This window comes from Hylobates moloch, unplaced genomic scaffold (genome assembly GCF_009828535.3).
Source record: "Hylobates moloch isolate HMO894 unplaced genomic scaffold, HMol_V3 SCAFFOLD_10, whole genome shotgun sequence".
Lineage (NCBI taxonomy): Eukaryota > Metazoa > Chordata > Mammalia > Primates > Hylobatidae > Hylobates > Hylobates moloch.
The window spans coordinates 50,366,764-50,386,065 of record NW_026652285.1 but is presented as its reverse complement, the minus strand read 5'-3'; the positions used below and the strand labels follow the sequence as shown (position 1 = coordinate 50,386,065).

At 36.0% G+C, this 19,302-nt stretch overlaps 1 protein-coding gene across 4 annotated transcripts in view; it reads right to left on the bottom strand.

Annotated features, from left to right (window-relative positions):
- VPS13A (vacuolar protein sorting 13 homolog A) overlaps nucleotides 1-19,302 on the bottom strand; it is a 259,625-nt gene that overhangs the window by 121,345 nt on the left and 118,978 nt on the right. For all 4 annotated transcript variants that reach the window (XM_058445730.1, XM_032164338.2, XM_032164339.2 and 1 more), the window contains exons 27-33: nucleotides 18,437-18,516; nucleotides 16,743-16,802; nucleotides 16,387-16,540; nucleotides 15,191-15,307; nucleotides 15,012-15,115; nucleotides 5,140-5,307; nucleotides 2,818-3,122 (exon numbers count right to left, since the gene is read on the bottom strand). In XM_058445730.1, the coding sequence (XP_058301713.1) occupies nucleotides 2,818-3,122; nucleotides 5,140-5,307; nucleotides 15,012-15,115; nucleotides 15,191-15,307; nucleotides 16,387-16,540; nucleotides 16,743-16,802; nucleotides 18,437-18,516 (988 nt within the window). The remainder of the gene's footprint in view (nucleotides 1-2,817; nucleotides 3,123-5,139; nucleotides 5,308-15,011; nucleotides 15,116-15,190; nucleotides 15,308-16,386; nucleotides 16,541-16,742; nucleotides 16,803-18,436; nucleotides 18,517-19,302) is intronic.

Sequence of the window (19,302 nt, the reverse complement as noted above, 5' to 3'; positions counted from 1 at the left end):
ATTAACTATCATGAGAACAGCATGGGGGAACCACCCTCATGATTCAATTATCTCCCACCAGGTCCCTCCCACAACATGTGGGAATTATGGGAGCTGCAATTCAAGATGAGATTTGGGTGGGGACATGGCCAAACCATATCACCTCTCCATTATCCATCAACATGATTCTCAATCATTAAAATCCTGTTCCACTACCTTCGGTCACACCTGCTTGGCAAAAAATTGTTTTGTCTCAATCCAACTGACTGTTGGATTCCAAATACAAAATACCAAGTACTGCATGAAAAAAAAATGATATACTATTGATTCATGGTTAACAATATCAGCAGGACCCTCACTGCTGCCTCAAATACATTTTCCTGGTTTCTCATCTCTCTGTCTGCTCCTTAGTCTCTTTTGAGGGTTCCTCTTTCTGTCAGTTATTTAAATACTGGTATTCCTCAGCATTCTTCCTCATATGTCCCACTCTACAAGCTTTCTTTGTGACTGTGCTCATTCCAATGGCTTCAGTGACTAGCACAAATTATTACTAAGAACTCCTAAACCTAGAAGTCTAAACAACATCACCTATGTGCATCACCTAGGCACATATATTCCACTGCCTTTTGGATTTCTTTCCAGATCTCTCCATGTAGAAGTCATGCAACCACTTTCAGGCTACTTTGCCCATTAGAGAAATAATTATTATCTGTATTCTACTGGGTTTTTCTGCATTGTTCTGTCTTATCTCAGTGAAGTGCATCATCATCAAATGCTGATTTCCAAGCCTGTAACCTAAAGTGAATTTTAATTTCTCTTCTCCTTTAACTCCCACACCCATTCAACCATCAGTTACTATAAATTCTGTTTAGCTCTCCACTACTTCACTCCCCTACCTCAGACTAAGTCACCTATAATTCTTATGTGAATTACCGCAATAGTTACCAAACTATCCTTCCAACCTCTAGTTTTGTCCCCTTTTGACCTAATTTCTAGAACCTTTTCAAAATGTGATCCCATTTTATGCACCAGCCCACTATATTTATTAAACAGTACCTACCGCAACAACCCAATGAGGTAGGGATTATTTATTAATCCATTGTAAAGATTGCTCACTATTATATTTCTTATTCTTAGCACAATGCCTGGGATAGATTTGGTGCTTAATAAATGCTCAAGTGACAGAAATTTCTCCTTCCATCTAGGATGGAGTAACATGAATGGGTTAACACTCCTGCTTGAAACAACCCTGCCCTCCAAAAAAAAAAGACAGACAAAATTTACTTAAAAATAGTTTTCAAGACACAAGACATCAAAAATGGATAGTGATTCCAAAGAGTTGGGAAAAAAATGAGGTGAGCCCTACAATTGTCCCAGTTTACTATTGTTTTACCATAATTAACAGGCCATGGTACAGGGAGGGGGGACCCAGGGGAAGGCCAGGAAAGCCCCAGAGTAGAGAACATAAGAGCTGAGAGTCCAAGAGAAACCAAGGTAGCTAGTTTATATGATAAAATACCAGAGAGAAGAGAGCTACACAGACTTATAGAGTAACTTAAAATTTATAGCACAATATTATAAAGTACTCCAATTTATAGCACGTCATATATTAGAAAAGAAGAAATGTTCCAAATCAATAATCTTAGCTATCACCTAAAAAAACTTTTAAAAAGAGCAAAATTAAACCTAAAGTAAGCAGAAAGAAACAATAAATATCGGCCGGGCGCGGTGGCTCACGCTTGTAATCCCAGCACTTTGGGAGGCCGAGGTGGGCAGATCACGAGGTCAGGAGATCGAGACCACAGCAAAACCCTGTCTCTACTAAAAAAATACAAAAAAAAATAGCCGGGCGTGGTGGCAGGTGCCTGTAGTCCCAGCTACTCAGAGAGGCTGAGGCAGGAGAATGGCATGAACCCGGAAGGCGGAGCTTGCAGTGAGCCGAGATCGCGCCACTGCACTCCAGCCTGGGCGACAGAGCGAGACTCTGTCTCAAAAAAAAAAAAAAAAAAAGATACGCAACTTATTCTGTGTCAATTATGTCTCAGTAAATCTGCTTTAAAAATATTCAGTTGATTGAAGAAAGCACAGGAGGGAAAGATAGACTCACAGGAAGCTAAAGAGAAGTAGAGAATGGGAGTTAGTTAAGTAAAACATGAGATAAAAATAAGGTGAAGAGACAAGCAAGAGAATTATATCAAAGAAAAATGACAGAAAGAAGGAAGAGGGCAGTTGGTAAGTATAAATAGAGAAGGATTCAAGTTGGAAAATAGGGCATAAATTCAGATGGGCTATTAGAAACAGCACAGAAACACAGAGGACGCAGTATAAAAGCTCGCAAACTATTTGAACATTTGGTTATCCCCCTACTCCCTAACCCTATGCTTAATGAATACAGGTTAACGAATAAGGTTGTATGCTACTGTATGTTTGTTTAAATTACAGCATCAGCGACACAGCAACAACTGACAGAGAAGATAAGGTGATAATGTATTTGCAAAGTGAATAAACATATTACATTAGAAATTCTTCATTTTTTCCATAGCCATGTAATTTATAATGAACCACAAAAAAGCACAAATATACTTCCTTAGATAATAAATTTTATAGTTTTCCTAATTACCTAAGGAGAAATTTTCAGACACTTTCTAGGTTTTTTAAAATGCGAAGACTATAATTGATTTTGCCAAAATATACTTAAGGAAGAAAGAATCACTAAGTTATGTATAATTAATAAAATAAAATCTCACTGTAAACAGACTACTCAAGACATCAAAGTCTTTAATGTAAAAAGTTAGAAAAATATTGCATTCCACACAAATATACTTGTGAAAAGCTTACCTGTATAGTCGCATTTCACTCAGCTTTATTGTTATCAAATCAATCACAGGTGGGGGAGAGCTCTGGCTCTCTGTTATCATATGAAAGGTATTTGTCATTGTAATTAGTCCAAAATCAGCAACAAAAACATTTTCAGAAACTGGAGACTGCGGGATGACCACAACTGGGGCTTTGATGTTAATATCCAGTGCCATTCTGGAACTCCTTCGTGCGAGTTCTTTTACACCAGTAGCAGCCATTCCAGCTGCCTGAACAGTTGCCTCAGCCAAGGCTTGTTTAGCTGCCTGAAAATTATCTATAAAAGCCTGTAAGATAACAGAATTATATTCTTAAGGTTATTAATAAATAAGACTTATTAAATATATATTGATATTTATGGTTTTACTTCCATTAAAAAAAAAACTTTTACTTGATACAACCAAGCATTATTTATTCAAAGTCTTACTGTCTATATTAAATCTTAATTTTCTGCCACAAAAACTGGGAAACACAAAGACACAGATAAAATAAAAATCTAGTCCTCAGAACAAAGCTAAATGGGATCGCTGGAATGTCTTACAGATATCTACTTCCCTTATCTCACTTTCCCTAATGGGAACAACCCTATTTCTCTATACAACCTCAGTGGACAGAGAGCTTATTTATATTTATAAGGTAAATAAATAAATAAAATACGTTTAAGAAGTTTCAAAATAATTTTCCAATTTCCAAAAAAAAAACTTCAATGACATAAAATATAATTACCTAGATTTATACTCTTATATCTAATTTTCATGTTCAAAGAAAAAATTAACATTTTAGTAATTTCTAAGTATAAGTACAAGAGGGCTCAAGTGACATGATTTTTTTGGTTATAAAAATAAATTAGCTACTTAAGAGGCTGAGGTAGTAGGATAAAATGGGGCCAGTAGTTCTAGACCAGTTTGGGCAATACAGCGAGATCGTGTCTTTAAAAAAAAAATTAAAAACAAAAAATTAGCAGGGCCTGTTGTCCCTGTAGATTTACTTGGGAGGCTAGGTGGGATTTGCTTGTGCCCACGAGTTCAAGGCTGCAGTGAGCTAGGAGCACACCACTGCACTCCTGCCTAGGCTGCAGAGCAAGACCCCAACTCTAATTTTTTTTAAAAGACAAGAAATTCAACAAGGAATACTTGTTTATCTTTACAATTTTGTGTACAAAATGATTTTATGGCGTAAAAGATCATAAAACAGCAACATTATATGGAATTAACCTAGAATTCTGAAATAACAAAAGAGGGCTCCACATTCCCAAATACATTCAAATGAACACGCAAATACTTTTCTTGCTTATAAGAATTGCCACACTTGGCCTATTTATTCCACTACAGCCTTAGATTTGATTACCTAGTTCATACACTAAAACACAGAGACAGCATTTTAAAAGAATGAATAGTGATGTCACGGAGATAGGTATGACACCCACAGGAAAAAATATCAGCTGACAGCAAGGGAAAAACAAAAACCGAAACAAAACGAAACAAGAAAAGCAGAAATAAGAACTGAAATGCCTTAGGGTGGAGTCATATAGGGATTAAATATAACTCCTTAAAGTCCCTGATATTCACAGAACGACAATGCAATCGAAAATGATTTTCTTGGGCCAGACATAATGCCTGTAATCTCAGCGCTTTGGGAGGCCAAAGCAGGAGGATCACTTGAGGCCAGGAGTTCAAGACCAGCCTGGGCAACAAAGCAAGACTCCATCTCTATAAAAACTTGAAGAAAAAAAAAAAATTAGTTTGGTGGTATGTGCATGGTGATATGCGCCTGTAGTCTCAGCTACTCAGGAGGTTGGGGCGGGAGGATCACTTGAATCCAGGAGTTCAAGGTTACAACGAGCTACAATCATGCCACTGCACTCCAGCCTGGGTGACAGAGCAAGACCTTGTCTCTAGAAAATTAAAATAACCTTTTCTTAACGATGACTTGAGACCAAAACAAACTTCAATTATATATTCAGTATTTTAAAATTATAGTTGCAAGTCAGGTAAAACGAAGACTTAAGCCAATGACATATAAAATGAAGGTTCTAGTTAATATATAACATATTTATGATATATAATGCACATATACTTAATGTTAATATATGAAATATATATTTCAATTAATTGGAATATTCCTATGTCAAAACGATGTTATACAAGTAAGGAACTACACATTTATTAGGTATAATAAATGGTACCCAGAAGATTTAAAAAATCAGAAAAAATTTTAAGCAACGAATTCTTACTAGTCTTCATCCATATTTGACATATAGCAATTTCCAACTAGTATAAAATAATAATTTAATAAAATACTTACCAATATGGAATATAGAAATTTCGTGACAAAAACTACTTCAATGCAACCAACTATTAAATTAACCTGAATGTCGACCACATTCATATCTGTGTATGCAGAACCAGCAGTTGCATCCATGTAAGAAACCATTTTGAAGCTGAAAACTTCTTTTCCAGTGATATAAACAGCCTTAATAAGAGAAAATTTAATTATCACAATCCATTTTTGAAATGATGTGTTTTCAGTACAAAAATAAAACAGTAAAAAATAACAAAACATAGTTAGAAAATCTCGCAAGTATTCACAAGCCAAGTACAAATGAGGCAACAATTCTATCATAACTGGTTTATTGGAACCTACACTACAAACTTTTACAAATTGGTGGTGGCAATTCCCTTTGTGAATCATAAAATCAAGGTAGTAGGTCTGGCTCCAGCTTTCTTTCTTTCTTTCTTTCTTTCTTTTTTAATGGAGAAGAGGAAATTTCTGAATATGCATTTTCATTTTGCAAGTATACTTTTGTAATGAGAGTAACCATGTATTTCTTGATTCACTGACAAAAATTTGAAAAACACTGTACATCTACACCTTACTGAAATCTGTTCTTGATTTGAGGTATGTGAATAGATTTTTCTAGATTCTTCAAAGGAGTCTCCTCCTATTGCTATACTTCTGTTCCTTATCAGGTTGTAAAGGGCCATCTTAATTGCCAACCACAAATTACCTACAGTGGTTAAAAATCTCAAGCTCTGCAATAACAGTTAAAAATGGTAGAGAAAACAGGAGATGTAAAATGTTAAAAAAAATTTTGGAAGAGGGACAGAGCACTAAGCTCATAACTTTCTCAATTCTCCTAAATGCTAGAAGCAAGCAAGAACAGGGAGCTGAAGAGCCATCAACAAGCAAATCAGTTACAACTACAGAACAAAGAATCCTCCAGAACCAGAGGTATAAGTGACCTCTGAAGGCTGAGGTACAAGATGCGGATGAAAAGAAGTCTACAGTCCTGCTTCTGCCTAAGGTGCACAAAGCTGGAGTGAGGGCCCCTCCAAACCTTAAAAAAAGGAAAAAAAAAAAAAAACGATAAACTATGATATCATAACTTTCTTAAAACCATTAGCAATCTGAGGTCACAGGACAACAAAGATCCCTAAAAATCTAAGGACAAACAGGTAGCTTCAGGGAGAGACAGAAAATAAGCACCAGCTCACATGTGGTAGAGAGGAGAAAGAGATGTTAGATACTATACAATATAGGTAAGAATAATTCAGCTAAAATGATAAAGGATAAGTGTGGACTAATGTGAGATGCAGAATCCCTGGGAGCCACACACGTGAGGAGCTCTTGAGAAAGACGGGAGCGGGGTGCAAGTGGGAAACAAGAGAAAGTTTTCCTTGGTACAACCCTGGAAAAGGTGAGGAGCCTCCATTGCAGAAAAGGCCCAAAGCATCACCAAGATTATCATCTACACAAAACAATAGCCATAAGAAACTAGGGGAAGGGCAGTAAACCTTGTTTCCCTCAGGGCACAGGTGAAGATACAGTATCCTAGGGACAAGAATAAAATAAAACTCTAGGGGAAGAACAAGAACTCTCCTGGGGCCAGATAATTAGAGGTCTCCCTCTGCTGGGAAAGGGAAGGATAGTCAATCTCACATAGGAAATACGAGAGATATCAATCAGACGCCATGAGGAGGAGGGGCAGGATGGCCAAGAATACTCCATTTCTGAGACTCACAGAAACAGCCCTGGCTAGGACTGAAAATGGACAAGGACACTAACAAGCCTATCCAAACCACCTTGCCTTCTCCCCAAATACGTACCATCAAGCTCACAAGCACTAGGAAACAAGCAGCAGGAGCCTCTAACATCTAGGAAAGAGCTAAGAATGTGGAAAGAGAATTTTCTGAGGTACAAGAGTAGAAGAAAGGTCAAAGGCTCAGCATGGAGCAAAATCTGAGCAACACAGCCTCCACCCACCCTAAGCACAAGGTACAACTAAAGGAAACTGAAGCAGTAATGTAGTGAAGGAAATCGTATTAATCTAAAATTCAAACCAAGCTAAGCTCAACCCCCCACCCCAAGCTAATAGCTTAGCAGAAAAGGGGCATCCCCATTTCCAGACATAAATACTATGATATTTACCTTAGTCTCTGTTATGCTATACATCTGTGGTCCCCAGCCTTTTTGGTAACAGGGAGCTGTTTTGTGGAAGACAATTTTTCCACAAAAGTGGGGCTGGGGGGTTGGAGGGTGGGGAGATGGCTTGGGGATGAAATTGTTGCACTTCAGAGCATCAGGCGTTAGAGTCTCACCAGGAGCATGCAACCTAGATCCCGCGTATGCACAGTTCACAATAGGGTTCACCCTCCTATGAGAATCTAATGCCCCCGCTGATCTGACAGGAGGTGGAGCTCAGGCAATAATGCTCCCTCGCCCACCACTCAACTCCTGCTGTCCGGCCCAGTTCCTAACAGGCCACAGACCAGTACCGTTCCACAGCCCGGGGGTTGGGGACTCCTGCTATGCATGATATGATGTCTGACATTCAATCAATAATTATGAGATGCCCAATAAAAACAAGGGAAAAAATTCAGGCAAATAATAAAGGAATCAACAGAATCAGACTCATCTATAACATCAATGTTGAAACTAAAATTTTTAATTTTAATTACTATGATTAATATGGTAAAGGCTTCTAGTGGAAAATATGCATGAATAGATGGTGAATATTATTATAGCAGAGAAAATGGAAAAAAGAAGAGTCAAAGGGATATATTAAAGATTAAAAAACATGGTAACATAAATGAAAATACCTTCAGTGGGTTTGTCAGTACATTCATCAGAGCCAAGGACAAAATCAGTAGATTTGAAAATAGGTCAAGATAAATTACTTGAATTAAAATGCACTAAGAAAACAATGGGGAAAAAACTTGAACAGAACATCCAAAGGCTGTGGGACTATAAACAGAAATCTAGTAAGAATTTTAGGAATTCAAGAAGAGGAACAGGGAAAAAGTGGAGGAGGAGAAAACAGGGGAGCCGGGGGGTGGGGGAGAAAAAGGGAGACAGAGGCAAAGAAACTATTTGAAGAAAAAATGAAAAATAATGAAAGACAGATCCATCCAAGTAGCTCAGAAAAGCCCAAACAGGACAAATATCAAAACACAACTAAACTCATCTAGTCACACCATATATAAACCCTGAAAGCAGTCAAAAAAGATGACAAATTATGTACAGAGGAACAAAAATAAGAAATGTCATAGATTTCTCATCAAAAGTATGTGTAACAAAGAACAATGAAATCACATCTTTTAACAGCTGGAAAGGGCGAAAACACAATCAACCCAGCAAAAATGTCACTCAGAAAAATTGGGGTAAAATAAAGGTTTTTCCCAGCTCCCTTCTCATCTATACCCAAAAAACTGAGAGAAGTCATTATCGGCAGACCTGCATTATAAAAAATGAGAAAGTGCCAGATGCGGTGGCTCACGCCTGTAATCCCAGCACTCTGGGGGGCTTGAGGTGGGTGGATCATCTGAGGTCAAAGAGTTCAAGACCAGCCTGGCCAACATGGTGAAACCCCATCTCTACTAAAAATACAAAAATTAGCCAGGTGTGGTGGTGCACATCTGTAATCCCAGCTATTTGGGAGGTTGAGGCAGAAGAATCACTTGAACCCCGGAGGCAGAGGTTGCAGTGCGCTGAGATTGTACCACTGCACTCCAGCCTGGGTGACAGAGCAAGACTCTGTCTCAAAAAAAAAAGAAATGAGAAAGTATTTCAGAGAGAAATACAAACAATAGACAGAAACTACATGAAGTAGTTACAGAAAGAGTTGCAATGAAGAAAAACATAAAACATCTTTAGAAAACTAATTGCTCCAAAGAAAACTGACTAAACCAAATTCAGTAGGTACACGTTGTGAGTTTTCAACATGCACCAAAGTAAAGCAAATTATGATGATACCAAGAAAGATAGGAAATGGGAATTGGAAGCATGGTACTGTAAGATTCTTATACTATATGTACAACAATAAAATATTATTGGAAGATAGACTATGATTAAAGACATATACATTGTAAACCCTAGAGAAACCATAAAATAAATGATAATTAATCAAAAATCAGGCCAAAAGGAGGAATACAATAGGATAAACAAAAGTAGAGAACAGAAAACAATTGGAGATATCAGATTACAATCCAATCATATCAATAATTAGTTTTATAAAATAGTCTAAACACAAATTAAAAGCCAAGAGATTGTCAGATTAGATAAAAAAGAAAGATCTAAATATACACTGACTATAAGAAACCCATTTTAAGCCAGATGTGGTGGCATGCACATATAATCCCAGCTACTTACAGGGCTGAGGCGAGCTTAAACACAGGAGTTCAAGACCACCCTGGGCAACACAGTGAGACTTTGCCTCAAAAAACGGAAACCCACTTTAAACAAGAAAACATCCATTAAAAGCTAAAGGACAGAAAAAGATAGACCATGCAAACCTAACCAAAGAAACCTGGAATGGCTATATTACTACCACAGTAGACTTCGGAACAAGCACAGTTACCACAGATGAAGAGACACATTACATAATCACAAAAGTGGCATAAAATTCATATACATTTATATGTACCTAACAAGAGATCTCCAAAACATATAAAGCAAAAAAACTTAAAGAACTGAAAGGAGAAACAGGCAAATCAATGGTTATAATCAGAGGCTTCAACACAACCAGTAAACAGAAAATCAGTAGCCTGAATAATTCTATCCACCAACATACTTGCCCAAATGGAACATTCAACCCAGCAATTGCTAAAAACACATATTAATTTCAAGTACACTTGAAACATTCACCAAGATTAATCATATATGTTCTGGGCCATAAAACAAACATTAACAAATTTAAAGGAACTGAAATGGTTTCTCCCTGACCATAATGAATTTAAACTAGAAATCAGTAACAGAAAGGGATCTGAAAATCTCAAAATATTTAGAAGTTAAATAACACATTTCTAAATAAACAATGGGTAAAAGAAAGTCAGAAGAGAAATTAGAAAATACTTTGAATGAAAATAAAAATATGACATATCAAAACTTACAGGAAGCAGCTAAAGCAGTGCTTAAAGGAAAATTTATAGCAGCAAATGCTTATAATAGAAAAGAAAGACATTCTCAAATCAATAATTTAAACTTCCACCTTAAGAAGAGCATATTAAATCCAAAGCAGGCAGAAGGAAGGAATCTTAAAAGAGCATAAATAAATAAAGTTAAAAACAGAGAATATTCAATTGAAACAAATGCCAGTTCTTTCAAAGTATCAATAAAATCGATACATCTCTAACCAGGCTGATCAAGACATAAAGAGAAAAGACAAAAATTATAGTCTCACATGCTAAGAAAAAAAAAATGTGAAAGACTACATAACTGCATGATTCCATTTATATGATACTTTGGAAACTGCAAAACTACAGGAACAAAAAACAGTGCAGTGATTCCAAGGTGCTGGGATGGGGAGAAGGGCTAACCTCAAAGGGCAGTAGTGAATATTTAGGGGTGACAGACCCATTTTATACGCTGAAGGTCAGTTACACAGCAGTATATGTTCGTCAAAACTCACAGAATTACAACTAGAAGAGGTTTTACTATAGGTAAATTGCCTCAATAAATCTGACTTTAAAAAGTAAAAACTAAACCAAAACAGAAACTAATAAATAATTCCACCCAAAGGTTACTGAGGCCCCTAAAACCTCCCAAGATATAGCAAGCACCTTCCTGCTACAAGGCTTTTATAGTTGCTCTTTCCTCCACCTGGAAGGCTCTTTCAACAGGACTCAAATCCACAGCTCAGATTTCTGTCAAATGTTTCTATTGTAAAAAAGCATTTCTTGATAATCCTAATACACCACGTGAATCATTACCTGTCACATTACCCTGCTTTCTTGGTTTTCAAAGCACATATCACTCTCTAATACTGTTTTATATTACTGATTAACTACTATTTATTCCACGTGGAGAAGGGCTTTTTATCTTTTGCTGACTATAATATCTCAAATAGGCCAGGTGCTGTGGCTCATGTCTGTAATCACAGCACTTTGGGAGACCGAGGCAGGTGGATCGCCTGAGCTCAGGAGTTTGAAAGCAGCCTGAGCAAAATGATGAAACCCCATCTCTACAAAAATCAGCTGGGCCTGATGGTGCACACCTGCAGTCCTAGCTACTCAGGAGGCTGAGGTGGGAGGATCACCTGGGCCAGGGAAGGTCGAGGCTGCAGTGAGCTGTGATTGTGTGATTGGGGAGAGAGAGAGAAAATTATATATATATATAATTTTATATATATATAATATATTATGATTATATAATATATATAATTAGTTTTTTCTTAATTTACCAGCATTTATACACATATAATTTACATATATAAATGTATAAATTGTATCTATATAATTATATAAATACTGGTAAATTAGTTTAGAATAAACAGAATATCCTCTGCATGTCACATGAGTAGGGCTATATGACTGTTCCTCTCCAAGTTCAACAGAACAGATTTGCTCGACAGAGTTTACAGCAGAAAGGCTGTGGTCTAGGAGACTTCAGGTACAGAAAGACGGTTAATAAAACACCATATTAAAAAATGGTTATTTGAAGCAAAAATCTATAAACTAAATGATGAGGCCTCCACTTCTTTCAGCCAATTGGCTCCTGGAATCTAGGCTGCCAGGCTTATACTTAATAGTATTTTTCTCAAAGGAAACTGACTAGCCTAAGAACAAGAAATACTCTCAATTTGAGAAGCCATAAAGTTGCTAGACCAGTTCCTGACCATCAACTGTGATGTCTACCTGTCCAAAGTCCCTACATAAAGCTTCAAATTAGCTCTGATTGTCTGGGAAAACGGCAAAGTTCTTGGAAGCGAAAGAAAGTCAAACTGTCATCAGAACTGTCAACACCAATACTAGGCCATAAGACATGGAGTAATATGTTTTAAGATCATCTAGAAAAGAAAATTCAAGGCAAGAATTTAAAATCCAGTCAAACTACCCTGCAAACATAAATAAGGATTATTGTTCCTATGAGCCCTGTCTAAGAAATTTACTGGAGAATAAACTTTTGAAAAGCCAAAATGATTGGTGACATCAGCATAAAGACTGGTGAACTCTTCCATTTAATAAATGAAGAAACGTCCCTACTGCCTCCAGACTTCCTGTCAGCCTCCCTCGTGGGCACCCCTCAAGGGTGTTTTGTTGTGTTGCCTCCCCGATGTCCCATCTGACCAACATGCCTGCAAGCTAGGAAGTGGCTATTTTGGCTTATGGCCACTCTCCAGACACAGACCTCAAGACCAAATTACAGGAAATAACAACATATAGCTTCTAACATCAAAAAAAGAAAGATATCCCAAGACAGTGCAAAACAGAAAAGAAAAAAAAAACAAAACAGCTGCACACTATGTGCCTCCTTTGAAAACACACACCACCAACTATGAAGTATCTTGCCAACCCCTACTCCCATACCCTGAATCTCACTGTGCCCTGAGATTTAAATATCGATTTAAGGAAACACAGGATACAGTAACATGTTAAATAGCATGAAAACATAATCAGCAAGATACAGGCTATGGAAAATTGTACAGAATAAATAAGATAGCAACAAATGGCTAACACAAGGGCAGAGAAGAAACTAAGGGAAATTAATAACAGACTTAAGTGGTATATCAAATGCAGTGTGTAGATATCCTTTGGATACTGAATGCCATATGAAAAATAAAGTAAATCCCAGCCTCAACTATCCACAAAAATATTCGCACTGATAATTCCATCAAACATTTAAGGAAATAATAATACAAATTCTATACAAATTTTTCAGAAAACAGGAAGAAAGCATTTCCCAACTCATTTTATGAAGCAAGTATTGGCCTAATAACAAGGCCAGAAAAGTTGAGAATAATTAGAAAGACTTGTGTACCCATCACCAAGAATTAAGCATTAAAAACTGGATTTTTTTAAGCCTTTACTTTCAAAATATTTTTTATGAAGAAGATATCAGAAACTAATTTACTATGATATGTTTTTCATGAGACTATCAGGTCAGCTAGAATCCTTTTTACCTTATGGCATACATAAATAAAAACAGTATTTGTCCAATGGTGCTACAGTAAATGGAGGATGCTGCTCCAAGACAGAGTCAAACAAGTGGTCTGGGGGCTCCAACCTTTAAAGTTGAGGGCCTCAATGTCTCAGTATACTTAAAACTGGCACAACAGTTTATATCACTGCACAAGGCTTATGAAACTGATTCATAATCAGGTCTGATTTCATAAGGGCAAAAACCTTATGCCTCTCTGGTTCTTTGACACGTGGAAAGTTACTAAACAAGGCAGTTTGCTTAAAAACCATGTAAGATGGAATCAAAGTCAAGAAATAGGGAAAGGGAAATGAAAATTGGGAAAGAAGACAAGAGAGAAAGTTTTTTTTTATTTTGTAACTTTCTGTAAACGGAATTTTTAATCTTGTAGATCTATTAAAAATAAAATTACAGGCTGGGCACAGTGGCTCACGCCTGTAATACCAGCATTTTGGGAGGCCGGGACAGGCAGATCACTTGAGGCCAGGAGTTTGAGACGAGCCTGGCCAAACACAGTGAAACCCTGTCTCTACTAAAAATATAAAAATTACTTGGGTGTGGTGGTGCGCACCTGTAATCCCAGCTACTCAGGAGGCTGAGGCACGAGAATCACTGGAACCTGGGAGGTGGAGGTTTCAGTGAGCCAAGACTGCGCCACTGCGCTCCAGCCTGGGTGACAGAGCAAGACTGTCTCAAAAAATAAAATAAAAAATAAAAATAAAATTACAGAGAAAAAAATCAATGGGTTGGATCATGCTCTCAGCTCTGCATAACTTTTCGTAGATACTTTATTTCTGTGAGCTTTACTTTCTAGATAGGGAAAATAAAATGGATAATCTATTTCTTAAATACTCTGATACTATTATTTTTAAAATAAAAGCAATAGAAGTAAATAAAACCATGGCTTCTGGAAAATTTCTTGTTCCTTATTGCTATGAGTCATTTCTTTTTGATGTTGGAACTGTTTTTCTATCCCACTAAATAAGCCATAACAAGAAGATATTAGAAATAAGAATTTTCTAAACATAAAAATCAGGTCATCGCTATAGTATTACTGGCAAAATCTATTTATCTATTTCCTTTCTTCTTAACATATTCCAAATGCTGACTTCCTGACTCAAGTACTTCAGCTTTTCCTGATCCTACTATCTGATATTCCTTTAACCTCCTTAAATACATAATCCTATCTACTTCAGGTAGGATGTTCCCTGTTCAACTCTGCAACAGGAACCTCACTGTTTTATAACCAGTAACAAATTACCTAACCTTCAACAACTAATCATCCAGTTCAAAGGACTCTCTTATCATTATTACAACAACTATACTAGTGATGGTTGATGAGAATAAGCTTTATAAAAAAAATCTCACTTCCTCAGACTTCAGACCCTCAAATGTATCTAAAATGCATTATGAGATTCAGAGTACATGAAGAGAACAACAAAAAAAAAAGTGAAAAAGGTATTTACTAGGTTCTCTCCCAAAGGTTTGTTCCTGGAGCATTATTCATACTTATCTCATTTATGAGATACTGTAATCCTCATTTTATAAATAAAGAAACAGAGTCCAAGATTAGGTAACCTGCTAATGGTCACACAGCTACTAAGGAGTAGAGCTAAGAACCCAATTATGCCTGACTCCAAAACCCATTCACATAATAAGCCACATTACTAAATTCTGACAAATGTCCAAATGATACCTATGACCACTCTTAAAGGACAATCCTATTTAATGATGTACTATTATTTAATTTAAAAAATTCTTACCTTTTTGTATATAGCTGTTGTATCAGAATCTAAAACAATTATATTCCTTAGCTTTGCATTTATTTCAGTTTCTGAAGGCCTCATAATCATCTCAGAATCAAGCCCTAAGGGAACAAAAGAATGACTGCCTTTTCTTTCATTTAATGTCTTTTAATTTGCTTTTTGTGAAATTTTATTACCTTCAATCTTAATTTCAGAAATGTTACGTTTCTGATCTTGAATAAAGATCTGTAAACACGATAATTCTGCTAAAATCTGCAAAGTAATGATATCTTCATTCGTGGATAGTTTTAAAGCTGCAAAAACAAATTCACACTGTAAAACATGAGGAAAAACATTTAGTAGTTACCTCACTATACTTACAAAGTAACTGAAATATCACCACAAATAGTGATATGAGAGAAAACCTGACCTGCAATTCAGTTGAAAGCAAGGTATGATATTCCCTACTGAACTGAAAATTCTAAAAGACAATAAAATCTAATGAAAACAAAAGCAAATAGACAACGTTTCTAGAAGAAACTAAACATTTGAAACTAAAACACTGTAGCTATAAATTTCAAAATTTTTTGAGAACCAATAATTACTAGGTGATACTTGTCATTACCAAAATTGCAACTTTTCACTGCTTCAAAAGTACTATACTCTGATTTTAAAATATGCTCTGATACTCTTTTTTTGTTTTTTTTTTTCGAAACAGAGTCTCACTCTGTTACCCAGGATGGAGTGCAGTGGTGCAATTATAGCTTGAAGATCACTGCAACCTTGAATTCCTGGGCTCCAGTGATTCTACCACATCAGCCTCCCAAGTAAACTGGGTCTACAAACAAACACCACCATGCCCAACTAATTTTTAAAATTTTGTTGGAGACAGGGTCTTGCTATGTTGCCCAGGCTAGTTTCGAACTCCTGGCCTCAAGTGATCCTCGAGCCTCAATCCCCACAGCGCTTGCCTCCCTGGGTCACTGGGATCACAGCATAAGCCACCGCACCCAGCTGACATTACTCAAATTTTGTTAGTCATTATTTGTCTAATCTAAAATAATGTCATGAAATGCATAAATTTTAATTTAAATCTAATCCTCCTACTGGGAGGGAGGTGGAAGAAAAAAAATTTACTTAATCTAATACTCCTACTGTATAATCTTAAACTAAAAACAATTATTATATACGATAAACAAAAGCAACATTTTCTTCAGCAGTAGTTTCCTTTATTTTCTAAAATTATCCTGGCATATAATGAATCCTTCTGGATATTAACCTAGGCAACAGAATTCTGAAGCCAATATTTGAAGTTAATAATAAAGTCAAAGTCTAGATTTATTGACTTACATGGTTAAAAAAAAAGTTGATGCCAAATTTTTAAAAAACATACCTAATTTTTTAATGACATCTCCTTTGTCTTCAGTCTCTGTAGTGGACACTGGGGCTGATTTTTCCTCTGATTGTGGAAGGATATTATGAAGATAATTTATTGTATTCAGAAGTGCTTCAGTGTGTAAATGAATATCCAAAGAGGAAAAATTTACCTAAAGAACAAAGCTGATTTTAGTGATAGGTCAATAAATATTTGCTTGCCAGCTCTCTACAAGGCACTATGCTTTGTGGCATAAAGGATATAATTTATAATATTTTCTTATCTTTAAGGATCTTATAATTCCAGTTAGAAAATAATTTCTATAAGAAACAGAAATACAGTATATAATTAAAAAATAAATTATCTACTCATACCTTAATCAATTGCAAAACATTGTTATAGGTACTTTTCAAGTTGGGTACATTCTTTTCAGCCTATCCAAAGAGAAAACAAATCTGTTAGAACATGTTAGGAAGACATAAATACACAATTACATTATAGTCCTAATACACATTTATATAATTTTCCAGCTGTTCATATACATACATATATATATATATACACATATACACACACATATAATTACCTAAATAAGCAACCACTTCGCCAGAACAAAAGAAAATGTAAGTATGGGACTCTCTGGCACATAGCAAGTATTCAATAAATGTTACGTACTATCATTCTTATTATCAAGAGAGGAAATGTTGGATATTATCAAGTGTGGAGAATAATCATTCGGTCATCAACAACTCTGTACGGTTCTTCCTAATTCTTCCTGTATTTAAAAACAAAATTTGTGACAGAATTGTCCAGCAAGTATCCAAATACTCTGTTTTCTTCTTTTTAAAAAATTTAATATTTGATTGACAAATCATAATTATATACACTTATGGAGTACAATGTGATGTTTTGACATATGTACACAATGTTAAACGATTAAATTAAGCTAAATAACATATCTGTCACCTCGCTTTCCTATCTTTCTTTGTGGTGAGACATTTGAAATTCACTTTCTTGGTTGTTTTGAAATAAACAACACATTATTATTGATTACAGTCCCCCTGCTGTATAACTGATCTCAAAAATTATGCCTCCTGTCTATCTGGAACTTCATACCATTTGACTGACAACTCTCTATTCCCTCTCCTTCCCTCCCTCCCATCCCTGCTACCCTCTGGTAACCAACACTGTGCTCTCTACTTCTGTGAGTTCAGTTTTATTAGATTCCACACATAAAGAAGATCATGAGGTATTTGTCTTTCTGTGCTTGGCTTATTTCACTTAGCATAATGTCCTCCACATTCATCTATGTTGACACAAATGACAGGATTCACCCCCCCTTTTTAAAGCTGAATAGTATTCCATTTTGTATATATACCACATTTTCTTTACCCATTTTCTTTAGGTCTAGAACATTTTTGTTATATAAAAGCTATATAATGCATATACTACAATAAAAATCCTAAGATATCTAGTCAATAATGGATAGCAAAAATGGTTTTAAAGTGATTAAATGCTTTCTGCATTATTCTTATTATAAAGTAATTATTAAAATAGTCTGACACAGAAACACGGAAGTCAGCAGAAACACGGAAAAATTAGAAATAGACCATAGTACATAGAAAAGCTTAACAAATGATAAAATGAATATCATAAATCAATGAAAAAGGAATGGAGTTATTGACCCTAGGAATATCAGGTAACTTCACAAAACAGTAGAAAATAAAGTGAAAGCATCATCTTGTATCACATAAAACAATACACTCTATCAAGACTAAAAAGTATGTTTCTTTCTCAGTACCTCTGTTGGGAGAAAAAAAAAAAATCAAACTCCAGGTCCTTTCTACTTAGAACACAATCTTCTTATTTTGTTATATGAAGTATTTATAAATCACAACTATTTAATACAAGATGACAAAATCAAAAAAACCTTAGTATTAGGAGTTACAGAGAGATTATGTTAGAGTGAGGATTAAACAAGCTGAATAATACCAAACTTACAAAACTTGATTATAACATTTCAGCAGCATACTTACCATATTAAGCAGATATAAATGAAACTGCTTACCTTTACATATTCCAGCGTTAACAGGTCTTCCATTGTGTTATCCAGGGTTGTAACCAAATAAACTGGTTTCTTGTTTTCATCTAAAAATAATTTTTTAAAAATTATCTTTTCATAGGAAAGGTAACTGAAAATAAATGCAAGCAATCTTATTAATTATGTAATTGCAAAAGAAGGCTTTCCTATATGAGTTCTGGACCTTGGATTCTACCTTACCCAAGTCAAGTTACTTCTTTGTTCTTTAAACTCTAAAAACGTAATTTCTCCTCACAATTCCCTTACCCCCTCATGTGCCACAACACAAGTCTCATACCCTTCTAAACCTAGATAGGCGGTAAGGTAAGAAAAAACAGGAATCAATTAAAGAGAAATCAGAATGGTTTTTAGGAACAATGAAAGGGCAGGAAGAGAATTCTGGCCCTGGATCACTGAAGTAACTAAAAAGGAAATCATCAGAGTCCTTGAAAACCCAGCTGTTCAGAAGACAGACCGGGAATGAGATGAAACATTAAGTTTTCTGTATATTAGTTTAGATTAAAATAAACCCTATTACCATGTAATCAGTCTTTATTAGTTATACTGATATGGACAGGAGACAGGGAAATACTGGGTAGAAGAGGGCATTTCTCCAGCAAAGGCCCCACCCTCAAGCCTAAAAACTGGAGGCCCTAAGTGAGAACAAGCATTTCTGTTTTTGCACCTGAAAAGTTGCCTTTTGGCCCACCATACCCGCCATCCTGTACCCATATAAGCCCAAGGCCTTAGTGGGCACAGATACAAGCAGCTGAGCATTGAGAAGAGCAGAGGAACAGAGTGGCAGAGAGTGGCGGGGCAGCATGGCAGAAAGAGAGAGAAGAGGAAGGACGTGG